The sequence below is a fragment of the Oncorhynchus mykiss genome, chromosome 1 (genome assembly GCF_057628025.1).
Source record: "Oncorhynchus mykiss isolate SJ-2025 chromosome 1, ASM5762802v1, whole genome shotgun sequence".
NCBI lineage: Eukaryota > Metazoa > Chordata > Actinopteri > Salmoniformes > Salmonidae > Oncorhynchus > Oncorhynchus mykiss.
This window is the reverse complement of record NC_143022.1, coordinates 72,688,308-72,705,558: the sequence shown is the minus strand read 5'-3', so window position 1 is coordinate 72,705,558 and position 17,251 is coordinate 72,688,308. Positions and strand designations below refer to the sequence as shown.

Here is a 17,251-nt window from a genome sequence, read left to right as displayed (position 1 = left end):
GGCAGAGGAGTCTCGGAGGGAAAGAGCATATGCTCGGACTAAACAAAGGTCGACCTGGTGCTGTGCATATGATATTTGAACAACGAGAGTTCCCTGTGGTACAGGGAGGGAGCAGAGGGCATTATTGAATAAAGAGAACAGAGAGATGGATATGAAAGGATGTCTGAGTTAGACGAGAGGATAACGTTTCTTGAGACTGCACCTTTTCAGCTTTGACGATCATCAGGCTCGACGTGGGCGTGCCATAAAGATCTACGGGAGAGGCAGTGGCTGACAGACAAGCGGCTAACGCTGCGCTCTCCCAGCGCATCTTTAACATCGCAGGAACGCTCCCGACGTGCACACAAGCGTTATGGGAATTTTACCAGCTAATGGAGGTGGCGTATATGTACATGCACCTCTGCCACCAGAGATCACTGTCAACTCTATCAGTCAACTGGGGCGCAATGGAGATGATTCAGCATTTACATTGACTTTACAGTAGGCGGGATGAGACTGCTGGGATTTTGACCCGTTTGTCTTTTATTCCTTTGGTGAGTTTCTTCATCGTTCACTAGATTTTAATAGATGGCAATAGTGTGTGTTTTGTATAGGACCGTTCTGTTTGGGCCACTCTCCCAGTGGTACAAGGGGGAGGAGTTATGCTCTCGTCATAAGAGGTTGGAGACTAATCACTGAGCCCTGGAACATCAAATCAGGGAGGAGGCTCACTTTCCCAGATAAAGAGGGATGTTTGTGTGTGTGTGTGAGTGGACTGACCGCCCGCCCGCTCTGGCCCGTGTCTCCGGACACATAAAAGCAGCACCCCTGGGCCGCCGCCTCAAGGACGGCCATTACCGCTGTGACAGGACTTTGGCCCGCGCCCAAGCCACTGGCCCCCGAGATCTGTCCTCAACTCCTTAAATCCACATGGGTCTGTGGACGAGAGCACGTGTTGAAATGGTCCACAGTAACACTGGGCCGTAGTACTGCAATAGCCTAGCCCACTATTTAAAGTAACATCTATAGCAGACTAGCTGGATTTAGGCCTATGATATATAGCGCTTGGACCCTTGTGGTGGCATTGACGTGGCGTTGAGCTTCCAGTGATCAAAATCCCTATTGTGATTGATACAAGTTGATCGTCATCTCCTTTGCATCGCAGTGGTCCGAGACGGGTACAGAGTACTTTGAAAGGCAACGAGCAGGAGGTGAGTGTTGCATCAAAGCAGAAAGCTCAATAGAAGTAGAATCACTCCATTTAATGGGCATGGCAGTCAGACAGTGCATGATTCAATTCCTATTCATGATGTTCCCTTCTGCCTGGAGTTGGCAAAAATACAAAGGACACGTCTCTCTTCAAAGCCAGACCTGCCTCTTATCATTCACACTAAACAATTACCCAATTTGTCAAGGGCTCAGTAGAGATATGCATAAGAGCCCCGAGTAAAGCCCTGCCAGGTAGAGTAATTAATAACATGACTGATCCTCATTGCCCATCTCTCTCTGAGCGAAAGACAAAAGGAGAGTGAGAACCTCCTATCGTGTCAAGCCAAAAGCATTAGACAAGGCTGACACCATTTGTCACACAATGCTTTGTCAACCCAACCCAAATAGAGGTTTATCTTAGTGTTGGTCCATCATGAACACACAAGAGGACGCAATGGGCAAAACACACTTCCACCGACATCTGGTGACATACGAGTAGGAGTGTGTTTGAACTGTGCTTACATTCTTGTTCTATTAACACTAGAATGGCCGGGCCTCAAGGCATCCCAGTTTGAGCCAATGCCTCGCCTTTGGGGCATCAACATTCTAATTAAGCAACGAGGCCCGAGGGGGTGTGGTATATGGCCAATATACCACGGTTAGGGCTATTGAAACGCACATCCACAACACGGAGTGCCTGGACACAGCCCTTAGCCATGGTATATTGGCAATATATCACAAACACCAGAGGTCCCTTTTTGCTACTATAAACTGGTTACCTACATAATTAGAACAGTAAAAATAAATGTTTTGTCATACCCGTGGTATACCAAGGCTTTCAACCAATCAGCATTTAGGGCTTGAACTACACAGTTTATATCAGAGTATATGAAATTATAAATAATACCACCACAAGAATGCCAAGTGTGCGAATCTGTCATCAAGGCAAAGGTTGGCTACTTTAAAGAACCTCAAATATAAGATATATTTTGATTTGTTTAACACTAACACTTAACACTGATTTGTTACTACATGATTCCATGTGTTATTTCAGTTTTGATGTCTTCACTATTATTCAACAATGTAGAAAATAGTACAAATAAAGAAAACCCCTGGAATGAGTAAGTGTGTCCAAACTTTTGAATGGGACACTAGGGGTTTTTAGAAACCTTCGAGTGTCCTCTCTTTCCATTATATAAATCAAAACATCTGACATGCATGAACCTCTGTAGGATGATTTTCAAGTCGCTTTTTGGTAAGCTCCGTTCCTTCACAAAACAATTCCTAATATAGTCACCCATTTAGACTATTGTCAATTTAAATCTTGTCTTAAGGCTACATCTATTTTTATAAGCCTGTGTGTGAAATAAGTTTAGTAAAAGACTTGACTAGGGCTGTGGCGGTCACGAAATTTCGTTGCCGGTGATTGTCAAGCAAATAAAAGTCGGTCTCACAGTAATTGACCGTTAATTAACAAACACATTTAGCATCTCCTGGCTTCCACACATCTCATGGCCCACAAGCCAATGATGCAGACTTTTGGAACATTACATTTTAATAAGTCAAATAACAGCAAATGCAGCAGTCTATGTCAATCTACTATCCCCCATAGTACAAAATATTCCAAACAGTCGGACAGTTGTGGGATGCAATAGATCCCAAATTAATAGAACCACTAGCATAAAAAATAACTTTTTTACGCAATGTGGGTGATGCAACAGATCAGAACATTTAGCTTAAAATGTTGATAAACTATAAAAGGCTATTTCGTCACCCATGTGCACATGGCAGTAGGCTATCAAAAGTGGCTGCAAATGTATTTAATGCTTCTATTATAAAAGCTGCATTTTTAATGGTGAAAATGATCTTATCCAAACTTGACTCACGAGCTGCTTATGAATGCCAGTTAGCCTCTAAACCTCTTGTTGTCTCTACCTTCTTGCCCTTTGTGCGGTTGTCTGTGCCCAATAATGTTTGTACCATGTTAAGTGCTGCTACCATGTTGTGTTGCTACCATGTCGTTATGTTGTGTTGCTACCATGCTGTGTTGTCATGTGTTACTGCCTTGCTACAGTGGGGCAAAAAAGTATTTAGTCAGCCACCAATTGTGCAAGTTCTCCACTTAAAAATAGGAGAGAGGCCTGTAATTTTTATCATAGGTACACTTCAACTATGACAGACAAAAGGAGGAAAAAAATTCCAAAAAATCACATTGTAGGATTTTTAATGAATTTGTTTGCAAATTATGGTGGAAAATAAGTATTTGGTCAATAACAAAAGTTTCTCAATACTTTGTTATATACCCTTTGTTGGCAATGACAGAGGTCAAACGTTTTCTGTAAGTCTTCACAAGGTTTTCACACACTGTTGCTGGTATTTTGGCCCATTCCTCCATGCAGATCTCCTCTAGAGCTCCCTCCAAAGATTTTCCATTGGGTTGAGGTCTGGAGACTGGCTAGGCCACTCCAGGACCTTGAAATGCTTCTTACGAAGCCACTCCTTCGTTGCCCGGGCGGTGTGTTTGGGATCATTGTCATGCTGAAAGACCCAGCCACGTTTCATCTTCAATGCCCTTGCTGATGGAAGGAGGTTTTCACTCAAAATCTCACGATACATGGCCCCATTCATTCTTTCCTTTACACGGATCAGTCGTCCTGGTCCATTTGCAGAAAAACAGCCCCAAAGCATGATGTTTCCACCCCCGTGCTTCACAGTAGCACAGTATGGTGGTGTTCTTTGGATGCAACTCAGCATTCTTTGTCCTCCAAACACGACGAGTTGAGTTTTTACCAAAAAGGTCTATTTTGGTTTCATCTGACCATATGACATTCTTCCAATCTTCTTCTGGATCATCCAAATGCTCTCTAGCAAACTTCAGACAGGCCTGGACATGTACTGGCTTAAGCAGGGTGACACGTCTGGCACTGCAGGATTTGAGTCCCTGGCGGCGTAGTGCGTTACTGATGGTGGGCTTTGTTATTTTGGTCCCAGCTCTCTGCAGGTCATTCACTAGGTTCCCCGGTGTGGTTCAGGGATTTTTGCTCACCGTTCTTGTGATCATTTTGACCCCACGGGGTGAGATCTTGCGGGGAGCCCCAGATCGAGGGAGATTATCAGTGGTCTTGTATGTCTTCCATTTCCTAATAATTGCTCCCACAGTTGATTTCTTCAAACCAAGCTGCTTACCTATTGCAGATTCAGTCTTCCCAGCCTGGTGCAGGTCTACAATTGTGTTTCTGGTGCCCTTTGACAGCTCTTTGGTCTTGGCCATAGTGCAGTTTGGAGTGTGACTGTTTGCTTGAGGTTGTGGACAGGTGTCTTTTATACTGATAACAAGTTCAAACAGGTGCCATTAATACAGGTAACGAGTGGAGGACAGAGGAGCCTCAAAGAAGAATTTACAGGTCTGTGAGAGCCAGAAATCTTGCTTGTTTGTAGGTGACCAAATACTTATTTTCCACCATAATTTGCAAATAAATTCATTAAAACTCCTACAATGTGATTTTTCTCATTTTGTCTGTCATGGTTGAAGTGTACCTATGATGAAAATTACAGGCCTCTCTCCTATTTTTAAGTGGAGAACTTGCACAATTGGTGGCTGACTAAATACTTTTTTTGCCCCATTGTATGTTGTGGTCTTAGGTCTCTCTTTATGTAGTGTTGTCCCTCTTGTTGTGATGTGTTTTGGCCTATATTTATATTGTATTTATTTTTAATCCCAGGTCCCCGTCCCCGCAGGAGGCCTTTGCCTTTTGGTAGGCCATCATTGTAAATAAGAAATTGTTCTTAACTGACTTGCCTAGTTAAATAAAAGGTTAATTAATGTGCCAAATTTTAAGAAGTTATTTGGTCACTTTAGATGTGATACAAACCTTATTAAAACATCGGTCCATGGGCTAGGTTACATGAGGTGTGCGACTATGATTAGAAAAAGTCACAACAAAAAAAGGCAGCATCATTCACAAGTGATACTATATCATTCACAAGTGATAGTCTATTATCACCTATCAGACTATTCTTGATTAAATCTCCCCTTTACATATACTAAATAATAAATGTGCAACATTTTATTTGATTTAGAATGGACCACTATCATGCACCTGTCTCGAAACAGGGGCAGCAAAAAAAAATGTCATCTATGCACTTAAATAGCGAATGGAGGACACTTTTACCCGTGGTTAATTTTAATGCCAACCAGGTGGGCTATACGCCTGTTGTATAGTGAAGCAATGTGCTTAATATAAGGAAAGTTGAGAAATAAATATAGTAGGCCTAGCCTATAGAAAGCTGATGGAATGCTCCTCTTTTTAGTCGAGGCCATCACATGGTTTCCTCGCGCAACTGCATAGCCTATAGAAATGTTCCGCAACATGTATTTGGTTCGATTTTCGATTACATTTGCATTGATGTCAGAGTGATTAGATGCACAATAGAGTGCTGAGTACCAGGCAGTTAGCAAGTTTGGTAGGCTACTAATGACCATCAGCAGCATCAGAGCTTGGAGAAGCCTAATTACCGTGACTAAACGGTCACAAGGAATTTGACTGCCTTCATGATCCGTGACTGCCGGTGTGGCGGTAATATGGTCACCGCAACAGCCCTAGACTTGACTTAAAAAATGCCGGAGATAATAACATTTTAAATTCACATGACTTCCACTGCACTTCGAGTATTAAGCACACATGCATGTCCCCAGAAGTGTGTATGTGCATGTGAGCGCCTTTTGGACACGGTCAGTGTCTGGGCTTCACCTCTGAAGAGTTCCCGCTGGTGTTGGGGACACGGGGTGCGTGATGGCTGAGGGCTGACAGGCAGGCCAGGATGAGGTGGATGGCTCCTATTTCCAGGGCCATGCGGCGCAGCAGCACGCCGTCATCCGTGGTGAGAGGTGTGGTGCTGAATAGGGCCCGCAGCACGTGGAAGGGCAGCGTGGGCAGCACATTTGCCGACGGACTCTGCAGGATATGACCTGGAAGGAAGGAAGGGGAGAGAAACAGCCAATCAGAGAAGATGATTGATAATATCAATCATCTTCTCATAATGACAAGAATTATAAAAAACACATAAATGAATGAATCACTGTATGAGTGTGAGGGATGGTGAGAGAGATGACCACCATAGGAGAGATGACCACAGAGAAGTAGAGGAATACTGTCCAGAAAGGATGGACACATTGATTTAGCACTCATGAGAATGAGGCCAGAGAAGACAACAGCCGACTAAATGGCAGACTGACAGTGTGCTGTGTGACCAGTGTCACTAAACAAGCTGGCAGCCTGCTCTCCTTCAATCATTAAGGGCCGTTATCTCAAGGACTAAAGAAAAAAAAAAATGTTGCAGGACAACATGGTTTATTTCAGGCCCTAGAGGAGAGGGGAGCTAAATAGTCATCAATAATGAAGGCAAATGAGAGCAAAGGTCAGCTTGATAGGAGTTGTAATGTATGAGAGGGGGTAGGACTTGTCAATATTAAACAAGCCAGTGTGAGTATTTTGGCTAAATGATCCACAGGGCCAACAAACAGATATGGTCTCAATGACTGCAGGGCAAGATCTGCACCAGTGGGAACAAACGTGCCTCAGTTGAAAATGGAGGGATTTAAATCTCGCCCCTTCTATTTCTCTACCTGCTTGTGGCCAGGTGGTTTTAGAAGAGTCGGTTTACATGCATTGCCCATATGACACTGACAGCTATGTGTTCAGGGACTTTGATAATGGGCATTATCGATCTGCTTGGTCCACAACTTGGCAAGATCAACTGCCTGACAAAGTCAATCTGAGCATTGGTGGAAAAGTTAACTGCTATTAGTAGGGCTGAGAATGTTTGTCCATGCAAGCAGCCTTCTAAATTAACACCATAGGGACCCGGTGTTGCAAAATATGAACATGCTTCTAAATCCTTCATAAATAGGGACAGGAGTTTTTCCTGACCACGCCTGAAGCTGCGTGAGAGTTGTCACTTACTGCCCTCGCCATCGTCTGTGACTCCCAGCACCAGGCGGAGCAGACACTGGGCGTGCTTCCTCTCCTTCAGCAGCACCTCAGCATAGCCCGGCAGGCGCAGGAACAGACCGAAGGCCGCCAGCGAGTGGGCGGGGATGGGCGACATGGTCTGCACTGACGACTTGTTGATGGGTGGCGGCTCGGCGGCCATGGTCTCTGGCGCCTCATACACGAGCTCGCCAGACTGCTCGATGGTGACCCACTCAAACTGGTCGCTGTCCTTGGGCTTCTCCTGCGTGGTAGAGGGCACCACCGGAGCACTCACCTGCACAGGATGAGCCAGGGATAGAATGGGGTTAGAGGACAACAAATGGAAAACACTGACAGACGAGCTGACTCGGGTGGGATCTCAATGTCATGTGTTGTCTTTGGGCACTGAGGGTAGTAGGGAGTATATGGAACTCGAGAACAGTTATTCAGATCAATAGAGCTGTTGGGGGACTGGGCATAGTGCCCTGGGGACAAAGCTCCTAACTCAACACTTCCTTGATGGGATAAAGCAGAGGGTCAACTGATTTAAAAGTTTAACATAAATTCAGACTCATACCCCTTGACTTACTCCAAATGTTGTGAATCAACTTGATTTCAAAATGGATTTTTTTTAAATTCAACACAATACCCCATAATGACAAAGCGAAAACATGTTTTTTGAAATGTTTGCAAACTGATGGAAAATGAAATACAGGAATCTCATTTACATAAGTATTCACACACACACCAATACTTTTAGAAGCACCTTTGTCTTTCTGTTTAAGTCTCCAAGAGCTTTCCACACATGGATTGTGCAACATTTGCCCATTATCATTTTCAAAATTCTTCAAGCTCTGTCAAACTAGTTGTTGATCATTGCTAGACAAGCCTTTTCAGGTGTTGCTAAAGATTTTCAAGTAGATTTAAGTCCAAACTAACTCGGGAACATTCACTGCCTTCTTGATAAGCAACTCCAGTGTACATCTAGCCTTGTTTTAGGTTATTGTCCTGCTGAAAGGTGAATTCATCTCCCTGTGTATGGTGGAATGCAGACTTGACCAGATTTTCCTCTAGGTTTTGCCTGTGCGTAGCTCCATTCTGTTGATTGTTTAATTTTGAAAACCTCCCTGGTCTTTGTGGTTGAATCTGTGTTTGTAATTCACTGCTCAACTGAGCGACCTCATAGATAATTGTATGTGTGGGTTACAGAGATGAGGTAGTCACAAAAATCATGGTACACACTTATTGCACACAGAGTGGGTACATGCAACTTGTGTGTGTGACTTGTTGCACACATTTTTACTCCCAAACGTATTTAGTCTTGCAATAACAAAGGGGTTAAATAGTTAATGACTCAAGACATCCGCTTTTCCTTTTTTATTACATTTGTAAAAATGTACATAAACAATTCCACTTTGACATTATGGGGTATTATGTGTAGGCATTGACAAACAGTCTAAATGTTATCAATGTGAAATTCAGGCTGTAACACAACATTATGTGGATAAAGTCAAGGGGAGTGAATACTTTTTTGAAGGCACTGTACCAGCCCTCAACTTTTGGGCTCCTGTTACAGTGAGTGTTTTTTCAGGTTGTGCCCAGTGTCCTTAAGATTAAGGCAAGTATCGGAGCGGCAGCACTTCAGAAAAACAAAGTTATTGTGATCAATATAATCAATTCAAGCTTAGCTGCACTAAGAGCCAGAGTGGATCTCCAGGAACAGGATGTGCTGTAAGTAAACAGCTAAACACCAGTGGGACAAAAGACACAGACCTGGGCTGTTTGGCTAACCCATCAGAAAACACTACACAGGGCCACTGCTGGGTAAACAGAAAAGCCTCACCTGCATCAATGCCTTAAGTTTACTTTGCTAACAGTCTCACTCAGGATGAGAGCAGAACACCTCAATTATTCACAGCCTTAAGAGCGTGCTCTGAGAACACTATCCAGAGACACACAAAGGGTTAAACTAATGCAGAATGATGTAATATCCTGTTGAGATAGGTATATGGTCAACCAATCAATGACCAATCATGTATATGCTTCATTTTCATCACAATGCTAAGTACAAAACAAATCATCTCACTTGATAGCCCTCGTGGGGCGTCTGCTTCAAACCACCAGTAGCTCTGGGAGACTGCCTGAATAATTCAATTCGCTGCAACAATTTGGAAGGGGGAGAAAATAACAAAACAAAACAGATTTAGTACCTGGCAGCTGTCAGAAGCCATTCCAGCTAGTCACCTTGTCGCTATGTGCTCTCAATTACCGTTTAAAGTATCAATTTACTTTCATTTAGGAGGAATGATGTAGCACAGGGGGAGCCCAGAAGAGACAAATAGGGATTTAGACTGAATGGAAAACAGTGACTTGCAATGCCTCTCTATAGGCTGAAACCAGATTAGAGATAAGGCACTACTTTGGCAACTTCAGATCCGCATTGGACTTTCTATGTAGCAAAGGCAGCTTGAATTTCTTAAGTGTTGAGCTCTAGATAATATGCTATATCTAAACATATCTGGGAAATGGGCTGAACATTGTAGGATTACAATTAAATACCTCCCCAATGACGCAAGTTGTGAAAGTGGTATTTTACGGGTGCTGGTATTAGTTAGTTATGTAGTTATTAGAATAGGAAGCGGTCAAACCTGTTGGATGACATCTGGGTAGAGCATTGGCAGCCTCTCAGCGATCAGGGCCAGACCACCCATGCCTGCAAACACCTGCAGGGGCGACTGGATGGGTTTGGTCTCGAGCAGGGACTCATCGATCGCTGCGTCCAGACCCTCGTCTCCCGGGGTCATGGGCTCGTCCTCTGGACAGCTACTCAGCATGTCACACTGTTCCACTGGAGGAGGGTAAAGCAGAGTGTTTTCACTGACACTAGGTATTTTCTATGTGGCTTGTGTTCTTCTGTGTGCTATGTGCCGCGCTCAACCAATCATGACAAGTAAATAATGGGATGCCCTGCAAAGAGGGACATTGTTTACATCTCAAGCACAGAATTAAATAAATCTCTCATAACTCTTACCTTGTTACAAGACAGAGAAAAAAAACAGAGCTATCACTATTCATTTATAAAGTTCAAGCAAGAGAGAGAGAAACAGACACCAGTTTTCCCAGAAATAAGGGGATGGAGTACCATTTCTATTTTCATATATGAATGCATAAATATGTGCTAATGGTTGTCCTTGGAAAAAGGATATGCCAGTCCAGATGAAGTGCACACGGACTAAAACAGAATCAAGGTCTCAGACTACTTGTCCGTGTTTGCACGTCAGGGGTGTGGTTCCGTACACAAAGTCAAAACCAAATGGAACGGAGGATGAATGGTAAAAAATAGCTCCCCATTATTGTTTTCATTCTGCGGCACGGCCGGCCTGTTTTATGATGATATAAAGCCCCAGTCGATTGATAGGTCATCTACAAAACGCTGCACATCACCATCCTGGAGAAGAAAATAAAATAAATGATTCATTGCTCGTCTCTAAAGGGATTTTCCCCCTCCTCCTCGTAGTGAATTAAAAAGTCACGAGGGTAGTGACTAATAGGGGTTGTAACAGGCCCGTCCTGTCTGAAATTCCAAATCAGGATTAAACGTGATGGAGAAGGAAGCGCTCATCTTTCAGCAGGCCGCAAGAAGAGACTGGGCCACCCAGAGAATACTTTTAAGAGCATCAACCCAGTGAGTTACGGTTACATTTCAAATGCAACCAAAAAGGCACAGGAAAAAGGGTAATCATTAGACTTCAGAGGAGCATATCAGATCAAATCTGCGAGAAAGAGGGCAAATCGTGAACGACAAGGAATTCTACCATTCTGCTCAAGAACAAACATTCTATTTTACAGAATGTTCCAGTACCTTTACTACGCCAAGTGCATCCTATTAGCCTGAGAGTTCAAGTGATAAATCAAGGGTAGGCCATAGATTTAAACATCACATCATTGTGTCTGAGAGCACGGACAGCGCCATTGAGGACATCTCCATTTGAATTCGTAAATTTTCTTCTTCTAATACTTCTATGAGTTGGCAAACAAACTGAAAGGGTGCACACTGCCACCTAGAGTGTGTCTGAACAGGTATAAAGCCCAGGTTGGTAATTTACCGCCACCTGCAGTTATGGAATGTTTCCTCAGGAGTATAATTCATTGGCTGGTCCTTACTGGTGACCTGGATGGAATTATGTGATCCTTGCTTAACTCAAAGGACATCGTTCCCCAACGGGCGGTCTGCGGGCCGAATTTGGCCACCCAAGTTTTCTGAGCAAAAAATAAACATTTGCAGGAAATAACCTAAGTGATTAACCTAAGCTTAAGAGGATCTGCAGAAAAGAATGGGAGAAACTCCCCAAATACAGGTGTGCCAAGATTGTAGTGTCATACCCAAGAAGACTCGAGGCTGTAATCATCACTGCCAAAGGTGCTTAAACAAAGTACTGAGTAAAGGGTCTGAATACTTATGTAAATGTGATACTTAAAAAAAAAATATATACATATAAATTAGCCTACATTTATAGAAACCTGTTTTTGCCATCTCATTATGGGGTATTGTGTGTAGATTAATGAGGGGGGGGGAAACAATTTAATACATTTTAGTATAAGGCTGTAACCTAACAAAATGTGGAAAAATTCAATGGGTCTGAATACCCCGAAAGCACTATCTTTAGGCTTCTTGCGGTCAATTTGCAGTCTACAAATGTGTAATTATGTTACAGCCCGACCACCCGCTCAAGAAAAAAACGGCCTGTGGCTGAATCTAGACAATCCCTGCCATAGGATGTCCCACCCAGTTGACTACTTCAAAATGGTGAAAGTCCTCAATGGTGCTGCCCATGCTAAAAGGTTATTTTGGGCACTAAAGTCCTCTCTCTCGACGGAGTAGACCTAGAAACCTAAAAATGGTTAGAGGGACAAAACCCATTTAGCTCTAAAAGGCCTGGCCTATTTGTGGAAGTTGAAGGCTTTTAAGGGGGCTGGGGCTAGATCTCTCCATGTACCCGTCTTCAATTCAGTGGATGGCCGTTTGTGGGGCTGAGCCGGGTAAATGGATTGTTATCTCCCCCTGGTCAAAGCCACCGCACTGGTTTAAGAGATCTCCTCCTCCCTCCTCCCCCCATCTCTGGCAGGACTGTTAATGAGGGTCACTGCTACCCTCCCCATTTATCAGCCTCAATGGGTCTGGATTCCGGAATGATTTGTTTTGGGAAGCGACGGTATTGGAAACTATTTGGGGAAATTGTAGTCGAGCTATGCAGTAAGTATTGTAAAAGAGGTATTTTACTGCACAGTCAAGTATGTAGTTAAGCGCAGAGAGCAATGGGGCAGAGGTTTGTCAGAATCAAGAAAAGATGTGAACCAACCTCATGTTGAAAATGTGTGTCCACTGAACACTACCCTTTACCATGCAGTGCTCCTTTAGCCCAGACCAGAGATGAAAGCGGTGGAGCCGAATATACAGCATTGGCAGGCTTCAGCCTGCTCCAGGCAGTTTCTAATCTATACGCCTCAACTAATTATCTGAACTCCGAGAGCACGGCGGTGAAACTAAATTGGTTCGATGAAGACAATGATTGACCTAATCAGGTGGTTAGTGTCTGGCTGAAGACAGTATTGGTGAAATGGGTTTGGAGCTGGACAGACATTCATTAGCAGATAACACTCAGGTCACCGGCCTCCCATCTTGTGTACTACTAACAGCAGCCCACTATTCTAGAAGTGGGGTGGCAGATCTGATTGGCAGTCATTGCCTTTTAAAATATCTCACCCAACAGGGGGACGGACAAGTCATCCAGTGTGACTGACAGATAGGACTGAGGTGCAGAAGAAGAGGGTGCGATGCAGGGAGGAGTAGATGCGCGCCACTGCTTGGACTGTAGGTGGTGGTTGCTCGTGTTAATTAGCCCCAGGGTGCCAGGGGCAGCATACAGGCTGTGAACTGCCACTGGGGAGAATCAACATCCACACTGACAGAGACCGGCACAGGGCTTTGTAACAGTGCTACCAAGCATGGGCTCTGTTAACAATGCAGGCAAAACAAGCCTGCAGCAATAGAGAAAAAAAGCACTAAAGCAGGTTTCTGTAAAAAGCTAACAATATCTTACTGCAAACAATGTCCCACTGCAGAGCCAGTGGAAACTACACAGAATGTACCTCTGATTCGAGCGACTGGTATAGAATCACAGGGTATAGTGAATTTTTTAAATGAGATTAGTTTGGAAAACTCGTCTTCACACGTTAGTAAGAGCAAACACCTTGACTTGGGAGTCGCTTTTGTCAGCTATTAGTTCAGCTTCACTACATCACCCCTTGCAGCTCCCAGGGAGGGCAGTGGTTCTACACTTTCTACATGAGCAGCACATCACCTGCTATCATCAATTATCTGAGCACACGTCATAAACATGCATTCAGTACCACAGATGGTTGAGGCGGCACATTAAGATGTGTAGCCATAGGCTACCAGTGAAATCGTGGGATTATTGACCATGTTCTCAGTTTTAGTCATTCATTTTTCCACTTGCAAGGGAAAAACATGTAGAAGTGAAGGACTTTGCTTGAGGTGGTATGGCTCTGTCATGGCCGGAAGAGAGCAGAGCAATTTCCTCTGGTTTGCATATCTACAAGTTGCCGACAATATCAAACAGACATCAACTGCTCTTGCTGGCTGTCATATCCTAATGGTCAAAATGTATCCATCTCCATCACATCATGTGTGCCCTGGTACTGACCGCCAAGACATGACTAGGGGGAGGCTAAATAAAGTACATCACCCCTAAAATCCTGTCTAATGCAATTCTGAAGGGGGGACAGTAATAACATTTACAACACCTAGGGCTGCACATTTTGGGGAATATTCAGACGTGGAAACGTTGTGGGAATTAACAGCAATATATGGGAATTAACAGAAATGCATGCAAATTAATATTAATACCATTTAAATGTAATAATGTTTTTGCATTGGATATATTTATAGATATCAGTTTGTCTCTGAATGGTTTGTCCTCTGACAAATCAACTGTAAATTTCGGTGTTGCTCAAGGTTCCGTTTTAGGAACACTATTGTTTTCACTATATATTTTACCTATTGGGGATGTCATTCGAAAACATAATGTTAACTTTCACTGCTATGCGGATGACACACAGCTGTACATTTCAATGAAACATGGTGAAACCCCAAAATTGCCCTCGCTAGAAGCATGTGTTTCAGACGTAAGGAAGTGGATGGCTGCAAACTTTCTACTTTTAAACTCGGACAAAACAGAGATGCTTGTTCTAGGTCCCAAGAAACAAAGAGATCTTCTGTTGAATCTGACAATTAATCTTAATGGTTGTACAGTCATCTCAAATAAAACTGTGAAGGACCTCGGCGTTACTCTGGACCCTGATCTCTCTTTTGAAGAACATATCAAGACTGTTTCAAGGACAGCTTTTTCCATCTACCTAACATTGCAAAAATCAGAAACTTTCAGGCCAAAATTAATCCATGCTTTTGTCACTTCTAGGTTAGACTACTGCAATGCTCTACTTTCCGGCTACCAGGAAAAAGCACTACATAAACTTCATGCTAAATACGGCTGCTAGAATCCGGACTAGAACCAAAATGTTTTATCATATTACTCCAGTGCTAGCCTCCCTACACTGGCTTCCTGTTAAGGCAAGGGCTGATTTGAAGGTTTTACTGCTAACCTACAAAGCATTACATGGGCTTGATCCTACCTATCTCTCTGATTTGGTCCTGCCGTACATACCTACACGTACGCTACGGTCACAAGACGCAGGCCTCCTAAGTGTCCCTAGAATTTCTAAGCAAACAGCTGGAGGCAGGGCTTTCTCCTATAGAGCTCAATTTTTATGGAACGGTCTGCCTACCCATGTCAGAGACGCAAACTCGGTCTCAACCTTTAAGTCTTTACTGAAGACTCATCTCTTCAGTGGGTCATATGATTGAGTGTAGTCTGGCCCAGGAGTGTGAAGTTGAATGGAGAGGCTCTGTAGCAACGAACCGCCCTTGCTGTCTCTGCCTGGCCGGTTCCCCTCTTTCCACTGGGATTATCTGCCTCTAACCCTATTACAGGGGCTGAGTCACTGGCTTACTGGGGCTCTTTCATACCGTCCCTAGGAGGGGTGCGTCACTTGAGTGGGTTGAGTCACTGATGTGATCTTCCTGTCTGGATTGGCGCCCCCCTTGGGTTGTGCTGTGGTGGAGATCTTTGTGGGCTATACTCGGCCTTGTCTCAGGATGGTAAGTTGGTGGTTGAAGATATCCCTCTAGTGGTGTGGGGCTGTGCTTTGGCAAAGTGGGTGGGGTTATATCCTTTCTGTTTGGCCCTGTCCGGGGGTGTCATCGGATGAGGCCACAGTGTCTCCTGACCCCTCCTGTCTCAGCCTCCAGTATTTATGCTGCAGTAGTTTGTGTGTCGGGGGGCTAGGGTCAATTTGTTATATCTGGAGTACTTCTCCTGTCCTATCTGGTGTCCTGTGTGAATGTAAGTATGCTCTCTCTAATTCTCTTTCTCCCTCTCTCTGAGGACCTGAGCCTTAGGACCATGCCTCAGGACTACCTGACATGATGACTCTTGCTGTCCCCAGTCCACCTGGCCGTGCTGCTGCTCCAGTTTCAACTGTTCTGCCTTATTATTATTATTATTATTATTATTATTATTATTGGAACATTCTGGTCATTTATGAACATTTTAACATCTTGGCCATGTTCTGTTATAATCTCCACCTGGCACAGCCAGAAGAGGACTGGCCACCCCACATAGCCGGGTTCCTCTCTAGGTTTCTTTCTAGGTTTTGGTCTTTCTAGGGATTTTTTCCTAGCCACTGTGCTTCTACACCTGCATTGCTTGCTGTTAGGGGTTTAAGGCTGGGTTTCTGTACAGCACTTTGAGATATCAGCTGATGTACGAAGGGCTATATAAATACATTTGATTTGATTTAGCATATCATATGGAGACAAGTAGACAATTGCAAATTATTAATTCCTTCCAATAGAAATAAATACAAATATTTAGTTATGAATTGAACTTTAATTAAATGAGTTGACTCTTCACATGGGATGACTTCCCTGAACAGCAAAAGGGAATATTGAATGATCCAATATTGAATGATCCAATTATCCATCGCATCTCCCAAAAACATTTGTAAAATGATAGTCTAGAAACTAAAGCTTTGGAAGCCTGAGAGGAAGACAACCATGTCTTCTCCCTGGACCTCCTCAATGTCCACCTCTTAAACATCAGAATGAGGCCTCATTTTCACTGTCACTTTCCAACCCTGCTGAGGATGGCTCGTTGTCAGCGTCAAAACGCCTCAAATATGCCCGGATGGCCAACAATTTTTCAACCCTTTTATTGGTCAGCCTGTTGTGTTCTTTGGTGTGTGTGCTCCCAAACAAGGACCAGTTGTGCTCAGAGGCGGCTGATGTTGGTGGGATTTGGAGGATAGAGGCAACAAGGGAAAGAGCCTCAGATCCACAAAGTCCCTTCCACCAGGTGGCTGATGAGATATGTTTGCATGACTGCCATATTGCATCTTCATCCCAAAGCCCTTGCATTGTTGATCTCTGCACCAGACAGGATGCGCTTGCCAGCATACTTGGGGTCCAACATGTACGCTGCGGAGTGTACGGGCTTCAGGCAGAAGTCTCCACGCTTTTTGATGCATTTCAGAACTACAGTTTCCTCTGCTTGGAGCAACAGTGAAGTGGACAGGGCAGTACGGATTTCTTCTCTTACATCTGCAAGTAGAGTCTGAACATCAGACAGGATGGTATTTTCTCCCTCAATCCGTACAATGGCTACTGCTATAGGTTTCAGGAGTTTCAGGCTGCTTACCACTCTCTCCCAAAATACATAATCCAGGATGATCCTCTTGATGGGGCTGTCCAGTGAATGGCCATTTCCTGGAGACTCCTTCCCCTCCAGTAGACTGTCAAACATGATGACAACACCACCCTAACGGGTGTTGCTGGGCAGCTTTAATGTGGTGCCCTTATTCTTCTCACTTTGCTTGGTGAGGTAGATTGCGGCTACAACTTGATGACCCTTCACATACCTAACCATTTCCTTGGCTCTCTTGTAGAGTGTATC

At 43.9% G+C, this 17,251-nt stretch overlaps 1 protein-coding gene across 50 annotated transcripts in view; it reads right to left on the bottom strand.

Moving 5' to 3' along the window:
• birc6 (baculoviral IAP repeat containing 6) overlaps positions 1-17,251 on the bottom strand; it is a 156,323-nt gene that overhangs the window by 60,253 nt on the left and 78,819 nt on the right. For 38 of the 50 annotated variants that reach the window (XM_090238853.1, XM_090238863.1, XM_090238857.1 and 35 more), the window contains 4 exons: positions 9,809-10,008; positions 9,247-9,318; positions 7,152-7,455; positions 5,940-6,157 (listed from right to left, as the gene is read on the bottom strand). In XM_090238853.1, the coding sequence (XP_090094979.1) occupies positions 5,940-6,157; positions 7,152-7,455; positions 9,247-9,318; positions 9,809-10,008 (794 nt within the window). The remainder of the gene's footprint in view (positions 1-5,939; positions 6,158-7,151; positions 7,456-9,246; positions 9,319-9,808; positions 10,009-17,251) is intronic. The other 12 variants (XM_090238866.1, XM_090238868.1, XM_090239092.1 and 9 more) reach the window with 1 other exon arrangement.